Here is a 24,933-nt window from a genome sequence, read left to right on the forward strand (position 1 = left end):
CGGCTGTTGCTTCATCCAGGATTTGCCTTGAATAGCAATTCCAAGATTAAAAAAGATCATAATAGCTTTTTTGACGCATAAACAGAGACTTAAAGTTGCAGTTATGCAAAGAATGCTTCTCATCGACCTGAAGTTTATGACGTCAAAAAAAGTAACGACCCAGGGTTCCATCCACCGTGAAGCCAATGTAACATGGCCACCGTGCAATTTATATTCTGAACAAATAATATCATTTAGAAAAAAAGCAGAAACATTTACTTCGAACAACCATAGTATTGCAAGCGTGGCCAAGCTACATAATCTTTCATTCCGCTTGTGATCAGAAAGCAAATAAAAGGTGAAGGGTTACACAGTGGTCAATTTTTGTTTTGTGACGTCACAAAATCTTTAAGTATGATTTTCTTCAATTAGAAATGAAATTGAACTTTGAAAGTTCACCTAAAAATTGTATAAATTGAGACAAAATAAGCTGGTATTCTCTTTTTTGTACATTTCCTGGAAGAATATTTTTAAAACAATTGTGCAACAACCACATTTGATTTCATGTCCACATACATCACACTCTCCTCAGATTCGGTTTGAATCTAATGGGATGCAATAGAACAAAACGACACAATGAGTGATTTGGGACAGCTGGTCAATTAGAGGCAATATCTGAACAAAATGCTTCTTAACGCTGAGAGTTGGTAACTTTAGAGAGAGCACGAACAGAAGTCCTATCTGATTAATCAGCTAAGTTTTACACCGATCGAGTCTTGACAATCGTCGGAACTGAAGAGCCTGGGCTGAGAGGAACTGGACTTTGCGCTCTGGTAATCATTGCTATCGCTGCCTTGTCTTCAGAGCAACATTTTTCATGGTAGTCCTAAAGGAGAACATTTTAAAAAACCACAAATTATTAACATTTTGAGAAGGGAATGAAAAATGTAGGTAAAATTTATTTCTAAAACGCTCATTGGTACTCAGAAAACTCTATGAATTGACACAAAATCAAACTTGAAAATAGAGGAGTTTGTTTCGGGCTTTTGATTCCAACAATAGTACTCATTACTCCTGAGTGAGCTCATTAATATTGTATGATACACTCTATGATATCCAGTCTTAATTTTTAGTTATCAATGTAAGACAACAATGATGGACCCAAGTATTTTCTCTCAAACATCTTCAGAGGGTAATGAAAATGCAGTTTCCTGAAAACGGAGCAAAACATGGACAAATTTCATGAGGATCTGCCTGATTAAATCAGAAGTTGCCCAATTTTTTTGTAAGATTTATGTTTTTACCAGAAATTTAAGCAAAATTCTGACTTGAAATTTTGTAGAGATATCCTTCTTAATCTGAGGAAAATGCAGAGAGAGTTTAAAGACTTTATGTCGTTCGGCTAAAAAATTAATTATGAGAGAAAATTAGGCTTGGGAGTAGAAAAAAAGTAGAGGCACAACAAAAATTTCATGTCGAACTCACCTGAAAACAAGGAACGATGCATAAGTTGGTTCGGCATTCTGGACAGTGATACTTAGTTTTTCGTCTCAGTATCCGCCCATGATCATCGATTGTGTTCCAACAGAAATTGCAACCTAAGGCTGGACCAGGTCTAAGAACAGGACAGTGCACAGAGCGATTTCCTCCTTCTTGCACAAATTCTGTTTTAATTGTTGAGTACTGCAAAAAATAAGGCTCATTTAATTAACAACAATCTTGATTCAATAACTTTGGATAAATAAATTAAAATGCGCAGAACCTAACTGAGATTCTGTAGGAACATGATTCAATCATTATGTATAAAAATTGCAGACCTCCGAGGCTCTATCTGGAAGTTCATCAAAAGAATCTCAAAATTCCTTTTATAAAATATCTACTTGTTTTCCGTTCTTTCATATGGAAATTTCAAAATCCTTCTTTTTCATGTTCGGTAGATCTAAAATCGCAGTAATTGCGATAAGTCGCGATTCGATTGGAGATTGTATCGCGATTTCGTCAAAATCTATTTAGTGCAATATTATCAGAAAAAAAATTGCACAGGGAATTTGCGATTTTATTGACGGTGATTTATTGCGATATTATCAAACAAAAAATCTTGATAAATTTGGATAAAATTTCGAATTTATAAAGATAAAATTGCGACAAGGTCCAGGGTAGTTGCCAAGATGTTGATGATCCTAAAGATTTTAATACCAAAAGAACCTAAAAAAAACGTGACGTAATTTCAAACTATCACGATTTTTCGGTTGAAAAATGCAACTTGGGATCTACTATCCTCCCTCAAATGTTCATCTTAGAGATAAAGCATTTCAAAAGTTTTGGGCGAACAAAACATTTACCTGAGGAGTTGACATGGTGCGGCGCAGTTCTTCGAAGCTTTTTGATGAGCGAGTGGTAGTTTCAGTTGGACTCGAGACGTTGAGCTGAGGGGAGGAGGAAGAGCCAGCGCTGGAGGGAAATAATAAAGGATGAGAGTGCTGTTTTACAAGAAAAGACGGTTGCGGAACGGTTAGCAAATTGCCGAGTGGAGCGGCTACGGGACCAGGCGATAAGCCCAAGTCTGAGTTGTACTTCTCTGGACTCAAATCGTCTCGGTCACCATCACTTTCTTTCTTGATTCTTGGTTGTCGGATGAGGAGTCGCCCACGCTTCGAAGCGACCGATGGGCTGTCCACTGAAACTGAACGCAGGGTACCTGAATCGAAACAGAAAATTTCTTTAAAAAATAGGTATACTAAGAGGCCGTATTTATGTATTAGCAAGAGGAGATCTTAGTGCCAAAAAACTCAAGATAGATACCGTGTTTGAAGGAGTGCTTTAAAAGTATTTTTGCAGAAAAAACATCAATTCTAACTTGAGTTAGAACGGTTTCAAGTCCATGGCTCAAGAGACATATCTTTAAAAAAGCTATTTGAAGTTTCAGTGTGTCATATTTGAAGCTAGTGGAAGCAGGCGGTTGCAATGGGCAAAGGAGATACGGAATAGACTAAGTGACAGCAACCCATGAGGGACCCTATGGTTAATCCATTATTTTCTCCCTTAGTCTATAGGAGCCACCCATTTTAACCGATAGGATTGTTCCATGCTCCCTATGTCTTCTTTGTCTATCGCTCAGTCTATCAATTTCAAACATCAGCTCGCTGGCACAGGAATGTGTCACCTGAATGAGAGTTTTAATTGAATAATAAAATTTTAATTTATCGACCAGACTTGAAAATTAATTTTCGCTTTATATTTGCCTACTTGTAAAAAAATTTAAATGTTAAACTACACCATAATATTCTTCAGCTGGAGAGAAAAAAAGAGAGAAATGCATCCGAGAGGGATCATTGCATAAGCATAATAGTGATTTTTACATCATAATAAATATTAATCTATGATCTCCAACCAGCAGTCTTTTTTTTTCAATTACATAGTCATTAGTTTTTATTCAAATCACTTTTGCTCATGTGATCGTTAACCCCCACGTCTCTTACAAAAATATGATGGTCAATTACGCAGAACTGGATTATGAGTTGAATTTGGAAAATTTATTGAGTTCAGCATATTCTAAGTAAAACTTCGTTAAGTCAAGATATTCTGTGGGTGTTAATTTTGCACCCTGTTTGTGGTCAATTAAGGATCTCTTTTGACTCATGAATGTTTCTACTCTGAAACTTTGGATATGAAAATTATTCGAAATCTGCACTTCATTGTACATAATCTCTTTTGTTTTCGATTAATTCAGTTGATCAAATTGCATTATGAGTCATGGGAGGCTGGAAAGTAGATTATTCGTGTGATTTTTATGTTTCGCTAAAACTTATTTTCCAAAGTCACAAGAAACAAATCTACCTTTAAGTAGGGGTGTTCAAACGAATTCTTGCCGGAACACTATCGATATCGTCTCTTACCGAAACTGGCGGCAATACCAACAGTGGCGATGATATCGTTAACAGCCGGCTTTATCGGATTTTTGAGAGCTCGCACTCAATGCATTGTTGCCCCGTGTGTCAGTTTATCAGATTACCTGTGATGTTTGGTGGTGTGGTAAGGCTCAATGAGAATGAGCACTAGCAAAATGCATTGCTTTCATGATTTATTAAACCACCATGAAGAAAATTGACTACATAAATTCTTTAGGGACAATATTGCCAACATGCACTGGTTAGTGCTAACCCAGTAGTATCGACCTGGGTTATTCACAGGTAACCCTGACTAACAATGATTACATCACTAAAAAGTTTAAAAAGGTGAAAAACCATCCACGATTTTAAGCTTGACATACAGATATTTCATACCACGAGTGAAAGGAGCAAATTTAAAATTACACACAGTTGAACTTCAAACAAATTTATTTGATTTTGAGAATCATACATACAGAAAACTCCATGCAACAATAAGTCTACAAGAACCGAGGTTCCTTGCAGAAAATATGATACGTTTAAAAACCTACAACAAAATTTACAGGACTTAATTAGAAACTCGGTCGAGAAGTAAATTACAAAAGTAAGAAGCTCTAATTACAATTACAATTACTGGTTTGAGCACCTTTATCACACTGATATAAACCCTTGCATGTGGCATGTACTTAAAAGTCTTCATAATGACTTTAACAATTTATTTTAAATTAATTTAAAAGTGTAAGGAGATATTAGAGAAGCAATTATTTTAAAAGATCAGACCACACTGTGTAACTTAGCAATTCTTGTAAATACTGGAAGGAGGAAACTTAACAGTACATTCAGGAAGGAATTAGAACAGTACGAATACGTCGCTTACAAATAATGTTCCAAGCAATCAAAGGGCCTATTAAATGGTTTACAAACAATTATTCTCCTCTGGGAAAAAGACAGGTGATTTCATCTTTCCTATGTAGATCACGAATTTTAAATTAGAACATACAATTCATGATACTTTAATCATAATATAAATAAAAAAGGATGTACACAATGTACAGGAATCTGCTTAAACTAAAATAATATGGGAAAACAAACAAAAGAAGCAAACGGCTGTCAAAGTCTTAGTTAAATCACATATCAATCAAATCGATCGGCAGCAAACCCTAAGGCATAAAAAGGCCACTCCTAGTCGGCCAACCCTTCCGTAAGAGTTGGTTTTAATACTGTGTCCAATGGAAAAATCTCAAATAGAAGTTTGACAGAGGTTTTGAAAGTTACTTACTGTAAGATTGAGTTTGAAAATGAGACACATACTTTAAAAAAATTCCTTTTTGAAAGAAAAGAAAACTTCATAAAAAGGGAGAAAAATTAACTGTTGTAACTATGATATATGTATCATCTCCCTTCTAAACTCACTTTCATATCGGTAATATTTTGGAATTGAAAAGTTTGCAAACTAACAGATTAATAAACCATAGATGATAATAAAAAGAGAAGTTCTTCATTAGTTTCTTGATGGTAGTTTAAAGAAGTCAAATCGAAGTTACGAAAGATAGGCAATTGCGATCTATCATACAAACGATAGGAAGGCACACACAGCTGCACTGAAATTGAACTCTTTTTATTGTATAAACTACAATAGTAAGATAATTTTGGACATCTACAATAACTGATAAATTTTGTATCATATACTTTCAAGTACTTGGAAAGGTTTAAAAATTACTGAACTTCTGAAACTGTTGATGAAACAAGCATTAATATTTACTGTAGTTTGGCTTGAAGACAAACCTTACTATTTTAATTGTACTTTTTTCTTGTTGTTGATTTTTTCTTTTCAATCTAAAAGATTCAAGAACATTTAAAAAATCTACTCGACAAGATTCTGAAACAAATACGATTGATCTACGCAAACCTGGCCTTTTAACTCATGATATTTGCTGAGCAATGAGAGCTCTCTCATTCTTCATAAGAATTTGCTTCGTCGATTTTCCAACTCACAGACTACAGAAAAAGGCATTCGTGAATAGATGGTACATAATTCTAAACTGAGGGGATTACACTGATGGCACTATAAAAGATATTTTGACGGTGAAACTCCTAAACCTTGTATTTGGTTGAAGTGTTTAAAAAATGTCCCCTTCTGTTTTATTTTTTAAAGGAGAACGAATCAACATTACTCTTTGAAGTTTCCTTGGAATTTGCTTCTAACAGAGAAGAAAGAACATGAAGGTTTTCAAGAGTTGATGTTCAATAGTTCTCCGTTTAAAAAATAAAGTACTACAGGAGGTCTGCAATATCACTATGTGAGATACGTCGTATCTGAGTTTCACTATCCATATTTCACCCAGATGAATATCATTATCGTAACGAGAAACATCAATAAAATTAGTACGTACTTATTCACAAAATCAGCGGTCTTAGGCAAAAATTTAATCATACTCGAGGTCTCAAAGACTTGTATACTCTCATTGTTGTGAATAGTAGTTCTCCATGTTATATAAATTAGAAATATGTGCAGGGATCATATTGGCAATTTGCGTCGAGTTCTCGCCGGAGGAAGCGTAGTAGGCTGGTGGGTGATCAAAGTGCGGAGAAAGATATGAATGAGGGGGGTGGGGAATCAGCTGCGGTTGATATGCTTCTGAGGTTGTTGGTTCTCTTGAAGAGGTAACCGCCTCTCGTGAAACTGTAGCGACCGTCGTGCACATTGACGATACAGATGTCGTAGTTACTTCATTCGCTAATTGGTTGCGTTTGGCCTTGCACTGCTTCGGCGCTGGCCGGGTGGGATAGCCGCGCTTCTTATACTCAAGCCAAAGAGAACGATTGTTCACACCGAAAATTTTAGCCGCTTTGCAGAAACCCAGCTTTTTGGTACGGACGGCCTCGAGGGCTTCTTGAAAATTAACATTATCTTGATTCGAGCTCCATTTGCGGCGAGATGTTGATGATACCGGAATTATGCTGCAATCGGGAATGACACAGTTGTCGGGAGAGGAAATTACGACTTGAGGGCGCAGGTTTGAACGTTCCAACATAATGCAACCTGTGACAGCGTTAACAATACTTGTATTAGCGGCAATTCAAGAAAACTGAAGGGGAGGAGGGAGGATCTGTCTCACACGGCTCGTTACAACATGTGACCATTTATAGATTGGCTCAAGGTCGTGATTCTTTTCAGCTAATTGTGTCACAGGTTGCATTCTGTGACCGAGCAGTCAACCGCAATTTCGATGTGTCGACACTTAAACACTTGAATGGAAAGAAAAAAATAGCCACATGATGCACTTACACGAAAACACAGTCACAAAAGAAAAATGAAAATGATGATGGGGTAGGACAAAGTATCAGAAGATAGGATTTCATGACATGAAACATTCAAAGATGGTAAATTGAATAATCAATTCTTTCAAAAATGAACTGGGTTTCATCACAGCTTATGAAAATCATCAAGATTACTACTGACAGAGGGTAGATTTTACCTCCTTAAGTATTCCTTCCAGTGAGAGTTTACTATCCTACACATAATATCTAACCTCCATAAATTTTTTCATTAGCCTGCCATGGTTTGTTACGTCAATATTGGTGGCACATGGCCTACAGCTCCGCACGTACTTACAGCAATGATTGTACACGAATTTCTTAAATTATGGCGAATGTTTTTCAGAGTAAAGTAGGCTGTCTTTGCTGGAAATAATTCTGCTGGTACAAGTTTTTTTCAGGACTTCATTGGTGGAATAAACGAAAAGAATACGAAAACCAGATCCATTGATTGGATTTCAAGGACTAATAAAAAATTTAGACTCAGAGGATGGTTTTGATTTAAAAAATTCCTGATAATCCTGAACAGAGTTACAATTGAACCTCAGTTACTTTAAAAAATACTGGAAAAAAAGAGGAATAATCCTTCTCTTGGGAAAAATCAGAAATTAAAGGGTATGTACAGACTTGGCAGCAAGAAATTTTTTGACTTTTCCAGGTTTTCCATGAACAAAATAATCAAAATTCCGTGACTTTTCACAACAATTTATATGCGTACAGCTGAAAATGCGAAATTTTTTTATTTGTTTCACTGCGAATGACAGGAACACAAGAACATGTTTTTTTCAGATTTCAGGTATTTATCATTCAAAACACTCAAATTGCTCATTGAAACTTATTCTCCGGTTCACTATTCAGAGTCTGACTTAAAGCATCGAATCCCGGTCCACATTAAGACCCGGTTCAGCTGTAAGGATAGCGCTGATGTTTTTCCAGAATTCAAAAGCTGGTGGTGGTGCGCCGTAAAGAGAGAGCAGGATGATATGTATGAAACCAAGCACGAGTTATTCGCTCGAAAGAGAGGTTGATTTCAATGCCTACTTTTGTCTATGTTGATTAAGGTCTTCCCGTGAGTGAAAAATTTGAATTCATTGACTATCATGTAAACTGCAAAAGCGGGTGAGCCACTAGTGAGTTAATTTTGAAAGTTTTTGGTACATTGAGCAAGTTTTAATTGAAAGTTTGACGAATAATTCATGGGGTGAAGTGCTTAGTTTTTTATCCTGTCGAGAGGTCAATGGCATAAAAGTGCGCCTTTAAAAACCCTCCTCCATAAAACTAGCATAGAAACTTGTTTTTCAAGAGCGTCTTAGTCAACATAACTGTAATTACCAGATAAGATGTGTGCTTATCAACAACATTATATTTTGTAAATTTTAGGACGCTGGCGAAAAGCAGATGACGATGAAATGTGGAAAAAACCTTAAAAGGTTCAGCAATCAAGTAAACACATTGCGGACTTGTTCACATGGCCAAGTTCACCGATAGGAAATTTTGCGAAAATGAAGGACTGGTACTATTTTAGAGATACGAGACAAAGAGGCTTATCTGGCGAATGCCTAATCCCTTGCACAACCAGTTTCCCTTCATACTGTGTCTGTAACTACTCCCTCTGTTGACACCTACGCTAAATGATAGCGGTTAGTACATATTATTTACAAATTCTGATAAAAAAAATTGAACGAAGTTACAGATACTTAAACACAGCAACGAGAGGCAGGAAAAAGTGAACATTCAATTTCATTACACTAGTCAACAATTTGTTTTCGTTGTTTGGCTCTGATTTTAAAGTTGTAATGGGTTAATATTCTTCTGTTGATTAAAGAATCGATAGTTTTCTCTCTAGCAACCGAATTCTTTTTTGAGGAAATCAAAATTTGTTCCCATTTTTTTGGGAGGAAAAATTTATTTTTCAGCAGAGGAGTGTGCATAGTAAGAGAGAAAACCAAGGTTATTTATGAATTCAGCGGTTAAAGATACGCAAAAATATACCTGAGAATTTTATTCTGCTGCATTAAAATTATAGCGTTTTTTTTCTAAGCATGCATTTGAATTTAGTGGAAAATAGAATTTGCCCAAGAAGGGACACCCTTTTGGGGAAAATTTTGAACCGATGGAGTGAAACAGTCCTCATTTTTTTAATCAGGTAGGAAAATTTACCCAGCAACAGCTCTAAAATCAGAGGCAATTCTTTGTTGATCAGTATGTTAATAGAAAATGGGAAGACGAAAATGCTTACCTTGCGAGGAGGCTTGTGATGAGCATGAAGGAGGCCTCGATTCTTCTCTATTTGATTTACGACTGTCGTTTGATTCAATTGACTGTTGCTGCAAAGTTAAAATATAGAACAAGTTAAAACAATTAATTACCTTATCAAAGCCAGGTTTCAGCAAGAAGGATAAGAAATTAAACAGGGCAGTGAATAGATTATCAAAGCTGCAACAAATAAGATTATTTTTTCTTTTCATAGGTATTTAAGATTTCAGACATTAGTATTCTGAAAAGTTTGGATGTTTTTGTAACCAACCAGTTAGAAAACAAGCATTTTTTTAAATTAGTCATCAACAATTGTTTTTCTGTACTATTTCTCAGAATCTTGCAGAAGTTTGAGGTAAAAATGTTTTTCTGCACCTCTGAAATTTCTCCTACAATACTCTGCTTTAGATCTTTACCTCCACATTTTGAAGAGGCAGCCTCTACTTTGCTATCTGCGCAAAACTGCGTGCATCACCTTTTTCTTTGCATAGTGGGGCATGCTTTCCTTTCTTCTTTGCACAAAAGAGCGCACAACACAGTTTCAGATTCATTTAATCAAGTGGTGAGACTTTTTGTTGAAGTATTTTTTTATTTCCTCAAAATTTGTCCTGTTGGATTTCCACCTTTAATGATTTTGTTTCATTTTTTCCAGGGAAACTAATCGAAATGTTTGCTTCTGATTTAGTATAAGATTTCTTAGGCCTTGTCTCCACAGGACGTTTCTTGGGATTTTTCCCAAGTTCGAATCACAGGCATGAAACTTCTGGGCTTTTTTCCCATTAAACAACACAACAAAATATCTTCTGCTTCTTTTTAAGTCGTTCCTGAGACCCCACAAAGACTCTTACTTGGCACTGTGATTAGTATTGACTAACTCAATATTTTTCCCAACTTTGCAAGTGAGATTTTTCCCTGGGACAAATTCTGTGAAACATCTCGTGGAGACAAGGCCTTAGAATGAGTGAGAAAAATTCGCATAAAAATTTCAATAAAAATTGTTGGTTGCTTTTCCTTAAAAAAATAAAACAGGAGCAGAGACTTACAACATTGTAATCTGAGATAGCATTTATCCACTTCAGCAGCCTGTTTGTTCATATTTTGTGTTTGTCAGGTAGCCATTATCGCTGCTTTATTGTGTACAAGTTTCCATCACCCCTTTCTTCAAAAATGACTTTATTCATTCATTTTTTAATAGAGCAGATAAACAGCTTCAAAACAAGCTCAAGTTGAGCTCTGTAGCTTAATTAGAACCTGAGTTAGGACTTTTAGAAATTCAAGGGGTTCACAGCCCCCGGTTTTTTTTGCCGTCTTTGAGCCCCCATAACTCCGGTTCTATTGGTCGTAGAAAGCTGAAATTTTGCAATTTTCATACCATCTTACGGATCATTATGCTCACCGAGTTTCATCAAAATTGGAGTTGGTCATGAAACTTTTGCCAGATTTTTGGTTGATTTGGTATGGAATGGCCCGTGCTTTTGTCAGGTGGAATGGTCGACATACTGTCGGAAGCTTAAGAGGTGTCTTTAGCTTGTCGTGAGTTTCACCCGACATAGGCACGATAAAGGAAGGATAGGACATAGCCGATCGATCACGCACCGCCTTTTAACCTATGCCACCTATGTCTACCCGACAAAACACAAAATATCAACAATCAGGCTGCAGCCATGGATATACTAACCCTCAAAGCAAAAGTAAACATAACACATTGAAACTTTTAACGCACCTGACTCAGAGAGCAGCGATCCTCATCAAAGCTTCCTTTGGAACTCAAGTCTTTTGTTTCTGATTCTATGCTCAACTCTCTAGGACTGTGCAGAGGAGAGGGGCAGTCCGCCGATTCAGCTTTCAGGCTGCTTGGCGACGGAGAAGTAATGATAACCCTTTCGATACTTTCTTCTGAACCACCTGGGATTTGTTCCATGGAACTTGAGCCTGAGTTGGTTGAGCATTTCCGGAATCGCTTTCTACGGATAGCGCAAGGGGATGTGGTCGGAGTTTCGGTCGATAGGGTAATGGTTTTGTTCAGAGAAATCTTCTCTTCCGGCATTTCTGTCAAACCTTTGATTTGCAGCGTTTCTGCAGTCTGAAAATGAAATTATTTCCTTTTTGTTATTTTGTGAATTTAAAATGAGAGAATGGAAATGGGGTTGCTACAGAATTTAGGGAATAATATTCCCTGACTCATTCTGGTGAAATTTCCAGACAATTGAGGATATGATAGATGGTTAAAAGGAAGTACTTTGAAATAGTTTTCAGGCAAAATTTGTTGTTCGAAATGTCAAACTCACTCTAGAAAGTAAATAAAGGTGCCTTTCATAACAAATTTTTCCCAACACTTTCGTCATTTTCTCTAGCATTTCCTGACTGGGGCAACCTTACAAAGCCTCCCCCCCCCCCCCAAAAAAAAAAAACCCAGAGATAGAGGATTTAAGTGAGGGTGTGAAACTTCAAAAAAGCTAGAAACAGTAAAGAACAGCTTACAGAAAAGAGTACAGTAACATAATTACACTCGAACAAAGAGGAAAATAAACTAAAAAGTCATGAGGGGTTAGTTGATTCTACATAATGCTACCTACTCATATTTTGACTGCTTGTTGCTAAAATCGTACTTACTTTGAAAATTGAGATCTTGTCATTTTTTTTCGATAAAATACTTAAGATGTGAAAAGATTTTCAAAGAGAGAGGCTGTTCATAAAATACACAACACTAAAACTTGGATTTTCGATGCAGGTCTAAACCCCCTTGAAAATGTATGTAACGCAGCCTTTCAATTTCCCTCCTTCCGTAAGTAGCATAATTACTGGTAATCTGTCCTTCCCTTACTTTTTGTTTGATACGTGAAAAAATGAATAATGGCAACGATTATATAAGGAAATGAAGGAAACATAGATGAACCAAACACATTTAAATTGTAAATTTTAAAGGAGAAAAGAAAAAGAAAACAACCATCAATTCTACGGGAAGATAAAAATAAAAAGCTTTAGGAGTTAGGATAAGCTTTAGGAGCTAAAGATAACAGCTTTGGACCCTGTCATTTCGAGCGTATCATATTTTATGCACTGTCCCTGATACCTCCCCTTTTTGGAGTTTTTTTTTAAAATATCTCTTCCACCTAATGATATCTGAATACAGAGAGCATATAAAAAATATACCTTTAAGATGGCAGGTAGTTGATCCTCGCAAACATTGACCTCACCATAGTACATGTACTCCACCAACGTTTTGAGATCTTTGTACCGGACATCCTTCAAGATTACGATTGGATGTTGGCAGGCATTCATACTAAGAAGTGTCTGTAATGAAACATTTTTCACTGAACAGCTTAAAATTTTAAATGAAAATATTCAAATCAATCTAAGAGCATTTTTTAAATTGCAATTTATTGATTAGGCTTGCAGTTCCGAAACTGTGACTTCCAGACTACTGATGTCCACTGGACGAAAATGAAAAAAATCAGGAGAACCGAAGAGAAGATGAAAGTTGAGAAATGGAGAAACACTATGTTAAACGTCCATTATAATTTTGAGAAAAATGGTGCACAATAGGGCTTTAATATTGATTTAGCTCTTTAGACATTAGGCCTTCCTTCAAATGACAAAATTTTATTTTAATTAGATGCTCCAAAACAGTACTATATATGTACATGTGATAGAGTAAATTAATTTCCCTTGACGACCCAACGATATTTATTTTTGGACTCCTTAATACTCCTAGTTTTTGGAAATATATGTGGTTTACCTCCGTTTTGTTTTTTTTCTCGCAATTTTTACGTGTTTTGTAACCCCGTTGCTTAACTTCATCCTACTGTAAAAAGAGTGACAGTTTGGTAGCAATGTTTTCTGGTGTTACCGCCAAAACCAAGTTTCAGGTTATGCTTGCAGTTGTCAAGAAACTGATTCAATGTGCTTCTGCAAAGTTTCAATTTTTAAAAGTAATTACTGTATATTATATGTAACTTTTAAAACTTAGTGTACCGACTGTCACACCCGTTACGCAAAACATGGGTTTTTTAATGTAACTATTTTAATTCATGTCATTTTGAGATGCCAATTTTTTCCGTACGTCTTCAAGTCAAGTACAGCTTTGGAATATTTTTTCCAAATTTTTATTTCAACAATTGATGGGCAAAAATGCGTAACGGGTGTGACACGTTACGGGTGTGACCAATGAGAAGAGGCTTCTATTATGCAGATGTTGCCTCACTTCTCACCATTTTCTCTATGGTTATCACAAAAAATACACTCATATGCATAATTAGAGGTTATGTATACATCTAATAAGAGAGAGATAGCCAACTTTTTTGCCATATTTCAGTATTTAAAGTGAATACACCTTATCTCAAAAGGACTTCAAATAGAACTCGTTGAACTCTCTCCGATTTGATTGAAATATTTTCACTTTATTATAGGCCCAGACATACCGTGCCAGGGTTTTTTATCTGGTTAATTTGAGCCATGCGAGGTCCAGGACCGCGGGGACGAAAGGCGAATCCTGGGTTACCCGAAGAAAAGCCCTGGGACGGTAGGTCTGGGCCACCCTGTAGAAAAATGTAGTTTTGGCATGTTCTACATTAAAATGCGCCATATTGCTGATTGATTTACTGCTTAGGATTGCCTACAATAAGAGTATGAGAAGAAAAGTAAGTTTTTTAACTTTTAAACTCTCTCAGAAATGATGGACCTCAGAGAGACAATTTGTCACACCCGTTACGTCACACCCGTGACGCAAACGGTAGGTCTGGGCCACCTTGTAGAAAAATGTAGTTTTGGCATGTTCTACATTAAAATGCGTCAAACTGTTGATTGATTTACTGCTTAGGATTGCCTACAATAAGAGTATGAGAAGAAAAGTAAGTTTTTTAACTTATAAACTCTCTCAGAAATGATGGACCTCAGAGAGACAATCTGTCACACCCGTTACGTCACACCCGTTACGCAAACTTTCCCATTTTTCAGGGAAAGAAAAACAGATAATCGAAAACGGATCATCGGCAGTTGAAGCAAAAACCCTTGGCTTCATCATATAATTTAATCAGATTTTTACATTCATAAAATTCGCTGAGTTTCCACTTTACACTCACTGAGGAAAAACTCACTTCCAAAATCGGTCACACCCGTTACGCATGCCTTTTAATTTTTTCTGAGGAATGGAACAAAGTAAAAACAATTTCTGATAAACTGAAATGATCTATAAAAAAAGTTCTTTCTGCTACTGCAGATAATTTTTTAATTAAACCCCAAGAAAGAATTCAAATTCTTGTTTAAAGTTAAATTGTTGTCACACCCGTTACAATGGAATGACCCTAGAGTGAATTAATTTCCTTAACAGTTAAAAAATTGGGTAAAAAATTAAAAATAAAAAAAAACCAGTCTTTTTCTGTCAAAGTGCTCGGTCAACTCATGATCAGAGGGTCAGCCAGCCAACTTCTTCAGCTTCTCAGCCAGCTGACTTTGGAAAAATTTTAATTTCCTCATCTTGCCTTCTTATGGCTTTTTCTCAATATTGTGGGAAACTCATAATTGTTCTATAGACTTCTGTACTTTCCAAAACAAAAAGAAGCGAACTTGTCGGACAAGGGCAACAACCTAGAAAATGTGAGAAATTAATGTATCAGGCAAAATGAGATAAAAGTAAGGAAATTACCTGAAAGTATGAACTACATGCTGATAAGACTATTCTGTGTGCTTGAATGTGTTTTCCTTCAGCTGCTAAAGTTACATCCACTAAAGATTCATTGTTTAGCAGACTCGAAAAGGCTGCAACAAAGTTCGGCTGATGATTGTTCCAACGCAAGCAAAACTGTTGTCCAGACATCTTTCTTTTGTTTTTAGTTCCTGAACATGACAAAAAAACCAGCCAGTTAAGTTACAGATGCAGCACAGCTTGACAAGAAGCCGATAAAGCAATGGACTCCATTACCTACATTTCCAGTTTTCCTGCAAAACCACTAGCCAAAAGCTCTTGACTTGGTGGTAAAGTAAAATGACCAGAATCGACCCGGTATATTTTGAACTTAAAATGTAAATCAATGATGTGACAGCAAATGATTGATTAGAGGCAAATCTGAGGTAGAAGCTCACGCATCGCACATTGAGACAAACGTCAAGGTATTTTTCATGTCACCACTCATCAGTGATGCCATATAACTTTAACCTGTTGAGTGATGCTAACTCAGAGCTAATCAGAGCGGATTGAAAATGTAATCAATGATGTGACAGCAAATGATTGATTAGAGGCAAATCTGAGGTAGAAGCTCACGCATCGCACATTGAGACAAACGTCAAGGTATTTTTCATGTCACCACTCATCAGTGATGCCATATAACTTTAACCTGTTGAGTGATGCTAACTCAGAGCTAATCAGAGATTGACGATTTGTATGATCCCTGAAGGGAGTTTATGTACCAACTTTAAAGTAAAAATAAAATAGAATGACGTTTGTCTCAACATACAATGCACAAGCTTTTAACCACAATGCTGGACAGCAGTTGAAAGATTTCCATCGCTGAGTACGTCAATCAGTAAAAGAAAACCTTCATAATTTTCAGACAGCTCTTTCATCATGAATCAAATACCCCAGAAATCTTCATTGAAGAGTTATATATCAAAGAACTATGCGGAATTAGAAGTGTAGATACTTCATGCTAAGGTAACGTATCAGATAGATGCCAAACATGTTTTCAGTATGAAATCCTCCCTGGTTATAAAACCTTCATCAATTCTGACACAAAAATTTTTCAGTGTGACAAAAAAAATATTTGCCTTTTCTAATATCAGAAGTATTCGCCCTTAAGGACCGTAGTTTGACCGATAAGCAATCCCAGCACAGCTTCTTATTGGTCTCCGAAGAGACATTCTTAGATGGGCTATGCAAAGACAGTGAATGTGTTAAGTATTCAACTTCCCACAAATATGTACTAAATTGGTCATTTTCAATTCAGCTTAGAGGCTAGAAGTGTATCAGCGGGTGAAACTCACAGATCGTGGCCTCAGGCAATAGGGCTTCGAAGATTGAATCGATCGGAACTTGGAAATAGGAGCCAACCCTGTCTTATTTGTAGGTATTCATGTCAATGAAAAATTACCTTGGGATTGCACAAATTGATCAGAGTTAAGCTTATGACAGCGAAGCTGTGTTAATGATGAGAAGGCAAAAGAAGAGAAAGTACAGCTGTAAAAAGATGTATTTCTACATGTTGAACCGAGTTAAAACACTACCTCAGCAGTAGTTTCTAACTTAGTGATGGGATAGAAATCTGCAGAATATAGGCTTCGCGAAACTAGAGAGAAACAAAAATTGAGTGTATGAAAACAAATCACGAAGTCACAACAAAACAACAGGAGTACGAAATGACCCGTCACAAGGTCTTGGTGAATCAACTTACAGGAATGCAGAGGCCATGAAATTCGAAACTACAACTACACTTGCGACAGCATTGAAATGAGTAACTCACTAATGATCGATTTACTCAAACGAGAAGAGATAGAATTACTGAAATATTCAGGGAGAAATTACACTCAGCCTGGGCATTTCACTTTTGATATTCAACTTTCGGCCTTCAAAGCAAGGGGTCGGTATCGTTGTCGCCCGATTGGCCGATGACTTATAGACTTGATCATCGGTTACCTCAGTATGACGTCATCATGAAGAATTATCATGACGTCATGATGAAAATTGGAGGAAGGGAAGGAGGAAGGAGAAGGAGGATAAAAACAAAAAGAAAACAAAAATGATCTAAAGTGTTCGGCGACTTGATGTTTTTTCGAATCATGTGAAATTTCCTGAAGTTTTCAGAAATCAGTGCTCTTCTATTCTTCAATTTCTCATTAAACCCGTAAGTCTTGAACGCACCTAAACTATAATCCCTTAGATATCCAGGGCTTTTGTCATGAATCACATAAATTTCAACACCCTCTTTGTTGCTATGTTCTTCACCATATCAGTTTACTCAATTTACACTTTATTTCACTGTTTAGAGGTAATTTTAACTCTTCGCAGCTTCCTCTTCGCCTGCTTTTGTTTCCAGATTTCAATGCAACTGTCTAATATTTTCGTAGTTCAATACCTATGTTTTAACAGCAGTTCAGTTGTGAGCTGACTCGTGCACTTAGTAAATGCGCTCTTGGAAGTGTCCTCATCCTTATCAATGAATTTAGCACCTACTGCATAATTTCAGTAGCTTGACACGGAGCATGCTGAAATACCCCTAAAGCTTGTGTCCGACTTTAATAACCTGTGCTGGTTTCTCGTCTGAAATTCTTATCAAGGTGAATCCATGCTCCGAACTTCGCAATTTGGCCACCACGTCACATTGCTCAGAATAACTGTAAATATTTGTCAAAATATTAAAAACTGTAATACTTATTCAAGATTGGGGATCCAGGGGATATAGCAACATACTTGAGGAATGCTCAGCGAAAAAATCTTCTCAAAATTCCCAAAAATAAAGTTGTAACTATGGTGGAGAGTAATTACCATTGAGGAAATGGGAGAGAGAGAGAGACAGAACATGAAGGATTCGGTTGCGCGCTCAGCCGCCACCGCTGAGCTGAAAGTTTCAGTCGTACCTTCTCAGCGCTTGTAATTCTAATTGCCCATATTTTTGGCTCAAAAAATCAAGCAAAAAGTAATCTGTATCTTGTGGATCAATTTTTTGTAATTTGATCAATATTACTTCAGTAATCATCGAAGGAAAGTGAAGTACTTAGTGGTGACTGGTGGCACTATCTCTGAACTTGAATTATCCCTAATCAAACCCTGGATTCACCTCAATGCCAAGGAGTACTATATTTAATTAACGGCACTCCATTCAATGGGTCATCCCCCCCCCCCCCACACCCAATCAGGTTTTTAGATGCTATCTTTGGACAGGGTATTTTTATCTTCAAATGCTGCTCTCATTTCTGCTTTGAACTGCCTTTGAATCCCTTCTGCGACACAGGCCAAACCATAGGTGGACTAATTGTATCTGATCCAAAGTCCATTCTTACGATCCATAGCAGTTGAATCAGTAGCTCTCTACTGCATTTCATTGTCTCTTGTTGTATCCTTAACTTACGATGATAGACTTTGATCACATTACCTCAGGCCTTCAATTGAGTTTGAAGGTGTCACTTCAATTGGCATAATACTTTAACAACAATCAGAAAATAGTTAATAACAAAACTAGTTGTGCTGTTTGAGAACTTTCCTTTGCATCATGAAAGCATCAAGACCTATGTGTCTTAAATTAAGTGTATCTTGTGCTTTCAATCAACCCTGTCCAGATCTTGTATATTACTATTGGACGCAAGGAAACCACAAACGCTTTTCCAAGTCGGTAAGATCACGCAAATACATAATTTATTCTGTACCCTATCCAAAGGAACTGTTGCAGTGATTGTACTAGCTCGAAATCATTCATAGCATCCTAGCTGAATGTAGGCCTGTCCCTGAAATGATCGAGCGAGCAAGCAATTATTTTGATCATCGTTTGAGGACCTGTTTCGTTTTGATCAAAATGTTCGTTTCGAAAGCCGCTTCGATCAAAATGTTTGTTTTGAAAACTGTTTCGATCAAAATGTTTGTTTCAAAAGCCGTTTCGATCCAAATGTTTGTTTCAAAAGCCGTTTCGATCAAAATGTTGTTTTGTAATGTTGAAACAAGATTTTCCATGTTTAGCAAATAATTTCCAATTAATTCCCATATTGTTCTCCAAGATAATTATTGTTATTTTTTTTTTATATTTTTTTTGTGTTTCGATCAAAATAACAGCACCAGCACCATAGCAGCTCTCCCTAAATTCTACTATTACCATGTGTTTTGTATACTTAGAATAACCGAAAATCACTCCATGTGCTCGCTCTCCCCCCCCCCCCTCCCACAACAACAAAATTAATTTAGCCATTCTAACCACCAAAAGACCATGTCTCGATTCTTGTCTATATACTTATTTACTTTAGCTAGTCATTTTTTATGGCAGGATAAGGACTGCGAGGGGCGCATACAATATGTAACGGAAAAAATCAAGGACTTAGATTTTCCAATTTTAATATTTATTTATTAATTCCTTCCTTTTGATTTATCTCCTCAATATATTGATTATATTGATTATTTTTATTTATTTGTTAATTTCATTCTACTATTGACTTCACGCTAGATCTCATTAATTAGAGAGTTATTGTTAATCAGCCTTGATACCCACCACCTGCAATACATACCGAACCCTCACGCATGCTCTTTTGGGCCCACAACAACAGCAAATGTAGGCCTTTCCTAGTTTAATGTGTTGGTTAGCTTTATGATCGAAATGCAGTCAGTTGTGAGAACTTTTTTAATTTTTAAATGCTCGCTTGATGTCAAAGAAGTTTCACTGTTGTAATTCTAAAAACCTTCAAGAACTTACAGATGAATGTATATAAAAAGCTGAAAATTCTTCAACGCAACTCACCTAGCATGCAATCTTGGCAAACGCTTTTTATCCACGTAAAGTGATAGTTCATTCTGAGGGGGAGAAGGGAGGGGGGGGCTAATCTTTGGGACAAATGCATTTTTTGAGTCCATATTTCTTTTCTGAAATATATTCCAGTCTCCAGTAGAAAGTGCATTGCCGCGTGTATTGAAGGCTTTTTAATAAGCTCGGATCACTCCTGCTCTGATTTTGGAATCCTTTCTACAAGACGGATTTTTCAATGATATCGCACAATGAGAAGGAGGGGGTCCGGCATCAGGGTTTTTGCGATGATACGCACATGACTGATACCTTCCTTGTCGTAGAGAATTAAATATTAATTTTAAAATCAAAACTGAAGTGCCGAAAAATATTGTAAGCCCGACTTGGGCATCATTGGACAGGGTAGCAAAAGCAAGGGCGATAATCAACACACGCCGGAGCGGCCGTCTCGGTGGGTTCATCTGTATGCTGCCGTGCTAAGGAAGAACGCCGTATGAACATTCGAGAGTTGCCAAATGTCCTCCGATAAAACATGTATTTTTGACTACATTCATGCACATTCTTCTTTAAAATTTTCATATGTTTTAGATAAAATTGCGTACGAAATTGTCTGAAAATTTTGGAAAATAATATTCACAATCTTCCCAGTAAATTCGGTTTTTATTGGAAGAAACTTGGCAACGACTGAAGGCTCATACGGCGTTCTTCCTTAGCACGGCAGTATGAGAGAGGCGGGGACGGAGACGATAGCAAAACTAGTGATAGTGAATGAAAATCAAAGTGACGAATTGGACTACATTTCGCAATTTGGAACTATAAACTCTAGCCCGGTTTAAAAACAACGTATGTGCCGTTAGTTTCCCTATGCACACATGTGTTTTTCCAGGAAAGCCAGAATTTTTAGTTCCAAATTGCAAAATGCAGTCCTATTGGTGATCGACGGACAATGACGGTTAAAACTTTTTAAACAGCCGATCAAGAGGCTGTAACCGTGATGACGATCGAGGGAAGAGAAACAATTCAAACAAAGAAGGCGAGGCTAGGGGGTGGAGAGCGGGGCGGAGACCGGACGCCGGGCGTGAGAGAAACAATAAAAGATAGGCGAGGCTAAGGAATTGGGAGCAGGGTTGCAATTTTTCATGAAAAATAAAATCTTGAAATTTCACGTGAAATATTTCATGAAATTTCAGAAAAATATGAAAAGTTGTGAAAAATTAGATTTTAATGAAGTATTTTCATCCCCAATATTGAGTAACTGGTAATGTAAAACAAAATGCCACTGCTTACTTCTCAAAGTCGCATTCCAGCCAACTGTGTTAAAAATATCATAAAACTTACAAATTAATAACTGTTTTTTCATTGATTGATTGCTTACTCAAATAAATTGAAATCTCAAACAGGTATGTAGATAGATAGGCCATACATAATTATACATATAATTGTAATTCAAGAAAATTCTTGCGGGGGGGGGGGGGGGGCATTCGAGGGCCGAGGGTAGAGAACAACTTCCACAAAAGGGAGAAGGAAATTTTTTAGAAAATTGGGGAAATATAACTTTTTTTGGACCTTATGTGATTCCCAATGAGATTAATATTGTTAGATTTTATTTTTATATGTATGTGGATGTTGCAAGATTCTGGGAACAGAATCCTTCCCCATGGCACCCTTCAACGATACCAGTGTTTTTTTCATGACATTTCCCGCAAGAACCTTTCATTTTAAGACAAAAAAGGCTGACCCGGTGCTCTTCCCCCTAAAGCAGCTAAGATTTTTTCTTGTAATTTTTCAGATTTCCAATTAGAGCAAAGACAGGAACTACATATTTTTGCTGGAACTACATGTTTGCTAAGTAAAAGTATTGATATCAATATTATCTGTCGATTTGCGGCGAGAAAGTCCAATTTTTCATATTTTTCACGGGTTTGTGAAATGTCATGGAATATTTCACTGAAATTTCCAATCTTTCATATTGTTCATTTCACGCTTACGCCAGGCGCGGGCGGAGCGTGCTATGCGAGCACCGCAATTGGGGAAGTCTGAGCTGGAGAAATTCTCCGTGAGTTGCCCCATCATCTCACTATCGAATAATCGATTTTTTGTCGATTTCCGACCTATCGCCCGATCGATTAAACCCTCATGTGTAAACGGACGACTTATGAATCGATTATCCGCTCTCCGCCTGTTCACAGAAAACCGCCGGGACCGGTTTGAATGCAAGAGGCTGATGGGCTGGCCGGAGGAATCACCCGAGGCCCCCGGCGCGCAAACTTGGGCACTTTCCCGGAGGGACCGGACTGACAATACGAAAGTGACATAAAACACCCGCTAATGCGCTAGGGTTTTTGAGGGTGCGCTAGCCTTTAGGTTGAACTGAAGATCTGAAGTCATGAAACAGCAAGAATCTCAATTAAATAATTTAAATAAATTATTTAATTGATGCAAATGAAGAAGAGGCGCGGAGCGCACTCTGGTGGTGGCGCTTTGAACTAAGCCCCGTCCCGTACCGCGGCAGACCGCGAGACCCGGCGCCGCCGGCGGGCGGTGGCTGCGGGGCCACCCTTCTCTCTCCCTTCCCTTTCTCTCTGCTGTGTCCCCCCCCCCCCCCCCCCGCGCCGGTGCCTCTCCGCTCTCGTCTACCCCTTCATCGTTGCATCATTGTTCCTGATCACTGAACGTAGCAGGCAGCCCGCTGAGCTCGCCCCGCCCATCCCCCTCGCTCTCATCCAGTTTCGGTACTTCGGTAGCCGGTGCCGACTTCGCTCCGCGTCGCAAGATTTTCTCTCACCCCGCGCCGCATGCCGCGCCCGATAATTATTTGCGGTCTTCTACTCTGTATTGTGTCTCACATTCTTGGCCATCATTTATTAATTGTTTCGAAATATTTAAGGGTTTTTTGGTTCAAACGGCGTTCTTCCCTAGCACGGCAGATATTACTTAGCACATTTTCCTACCTATGTAATCAAATCAGTGAGAGTTACTTTCCTCCTCTTGAATGTTGTAATTTCTAGCTTGAGCACTTACTCCATTCAGTGTCTACCTGCAGTATTTTTTAGTTATCCAGATTTTCTACCTCTTACGGCATTTCGGTTGGGTCCTATCCAATAAACCTTGAAATTGTTTTCAAATATGGAGCAAATGATCAAAGTGCGTGAAAACAAGAAAATTTGAAAACTCTTTTTATTTTCTTTTAGAGGCATAAGAAAAGTTCAGCAGATTTTTTTTTAAAAAAAATGTCAGTGTTTATTACAAATATACTTTCATATCACAGGAGAACCAAGCTTCACAATAAGACTAGATCAAAGCTAAGACGTGTTTATTTCAGACAACATTTTCATACATACTTCGTTTGGGAAGAGGTAAAAATGGTATAGCATTAACTTGACATTCGAACGTTAAAGTATAGGTATGGGGGGAGGGGGGGGGGGGGTTATCAGAGAGGCATAATGCGTCCTCATAATGTAAGTGCTTTAAGTCTCCCTAATTGCTGAAGATCTAAGCAACAATAATTACTTACTTTGGAATACCAAGCAGAAACGTTACATACGAACTGCACAGAGGAGGGAAAGGGAAATTTCTCAGAGGTCTCACCTATCTTCAATCCATAATCACGACAACACCAGCGGGCTGATTTTGAAATTGATAGACAAAGCTATAGACAAAGAAGACCTAGGGGGTATGGAGCGATCCTATTGGTCGAAATGTGTGATTCTTATAAACTGAGGGAGAAAATGATGGACCAACTGTCGGGTTTCTCGTAGGTTGCCGTTAGTTAGTCTATTACCTACTGCCTTTGTCCATTGAAACTACCAACTTCCACCAATAGGTTCCTTCCATATACCTTTTGTCATCTCTATCTATAGCTTTGTCTATTTTCAATAATCGGCCCGCAGTATCCAATAGGTATTTTTGTACCTACCGATGAACATACTTTAATTTGCGCTCACATCAACAGGTTGAATTATTAAACTAATTCCTCACAACAAATAGAAATTATAACACTGCCAGGTTTCAAATGAAAGGCATACTTCTGGTTGATAAGTGCCCACATAAACTACCACTGCATGTGAGATGTTCCAGCTTTAATTTCATGGAAGTAGGAGCCGCGTATGGGAACCAAGGTAACGCGTACGGGAAGGCGTTGGTACCGAAGAAAGGAGCGTAGTGTTGAACTCAGCGAAGGTCGAAGGCGGGGTCTGTCGCGCCGCGGCACGGGACGGGGCTCAGTTCAAAGCGCCACCACCAGAGTGCGCTCCGCGCATCTTCCTCACTTGCATCAATTAAATCATTTATTTAAATTATTTAATTGAGATTCTCGCTGTTTCATGACTTTAGATCTTCAGTTCAACCTAAAGGCTAGGCGCACCCTCAAAAACCCTAGCGCATTGGCGGGTGTTTTATGTCAATTTTGTATTGTCAGTCCGGTCCCTCCGGGGAAGGTGCCCAAGTTGAGCGCCGCTCGCCTCAGGTGATTCTTCCATCGGGCCGCCGAGCTGCAAATCGGACCCGACCGATTTCTGTGCATACGGCGAGCTAGGAATCGATTCACGGGATCCCCGTTCTTGATGCACGTTTCTCTCGATGTGGCGATGGATCGATTATCGACAAATAATCGATAGGTCGATAGAAACTTGAAGCTCACGTAGGATGACTTCTGAGCTGTGGGCGCTTCTCGAATCCGCTGCCTGCGGCCCTCGCGGAGCCCGCGTGGCACGCTTCGCTAGCACCTGGCGCCCGGTCTCCGCCCCGCTCCCTACACCCCATTCCGTAGCCTCGCCTACCCTTTCTTGCTCTTCTCGCGCCCGGCGCCTGGTCTCCGCCCCGCCCCCCACTCTCCATTCCCTAGCCTCGCCTTCTTTGCATTGTTTCTCTTCCCTCGATCGTCAACGCGGTCGCGATTACAGCCTCTTGACCGACGTCCCGTCGGCTATTTTTTAAGTTTTTACCGTCACCTTTGGCCCTGTCTCCACGAGCCGTTTCGCGAGATTTGTCCCAGGGAAAAATCCCACTTACGAAGTTGGGAAAAATATTGATTAACTCAATACCAGGTATGGTACTTGTAC

General features: G+C 38.1%; 2 protein-coding genes across 8 annotated transcripts in view; one reads left to right on the top strand and one right to left on the bottom strand.

Annotated features, from left to right (window-relative positions):
- Positions 1–207: 207 nt before the first annotated feature.
- Positions 208–17,019, bottom strand: LOC109041895 (uncharacterized). Of its 3 annotated transcripts, none has more exons than XM_019058397.2 (8): positions 16,826–17,019; positions 15,085–15,275; positions 12,594–12,734; positions 11,164–11,523; positions 9,424–9,511; positions 2,322–2,677; positions 1,465–1,662; positions 208–865 (listed from the first exon to the last, which is right to left on the bottom strand). In XM_019058397.2, exons 2-8 carry the CDS (start codon positions 15,253–15,255, stop codon positions 740–742), a joined length of 1,440 nt encoding a protein of 479 aa, XP_018913942.1. In that variant the 5' UTR covers positions 15,256–15,275; positions 16,826–17,019; the 3' UTR covers positions 208–739. The 3 variants fall into 3 exon arrangements, with proteins under 3 accessions (XP_018913942.1, XP_018913943.1, XP_018913945.2); XM_019058398.2 differs by lacking the exon at positions 16,826–17,019 and adding an exon at positions 16,526–16,811; XM_019058400.2 differs by lacking the exons at positions 208–865; positions 1,465–1,662; positions 2,322–2,677 and adding an exon at positions 4,299–6,909.
- Positions 17,020–17,134: 115 nt separating this feature from the next.
- TSG101 (tumor susceptibility gene 101) overlaps positions 17,135–24,933 on the top strand; it is a 30,652-nt gene continuing 22,853 nt past the window's right edge. For 3 of the 5 annotated variants that reach the window (XM_072305003.1, XM_072305002.1, XM_072305005.1), the window contains exon 1: positions 17,136–17,275. The gene's annotated coding sequence lies outside the window, so the exon portion shown is untranslated. Of the gene's footprint in view, positions 17,276–24,933 lie in introns of all 5 variants that reach the window. The other 2 variants (XM_072305001.1, XM_019058392.2) reach the window with 1 other exon arrangement.

Source organism: Bemisia tabaci, chromosome 10 (genome assembly GCF_918797505.1).
Source record: "Bemisia tabaci chromosome 10, PGI_BMITA_v3".
In the NCBI taxonomy this organism is placed as follows: Eukaryota; Metazoa; Arthropoda; class Insecta; order Hemiptera; family Aleyrodidae; genus Bemisia; species Bemisia tabaci.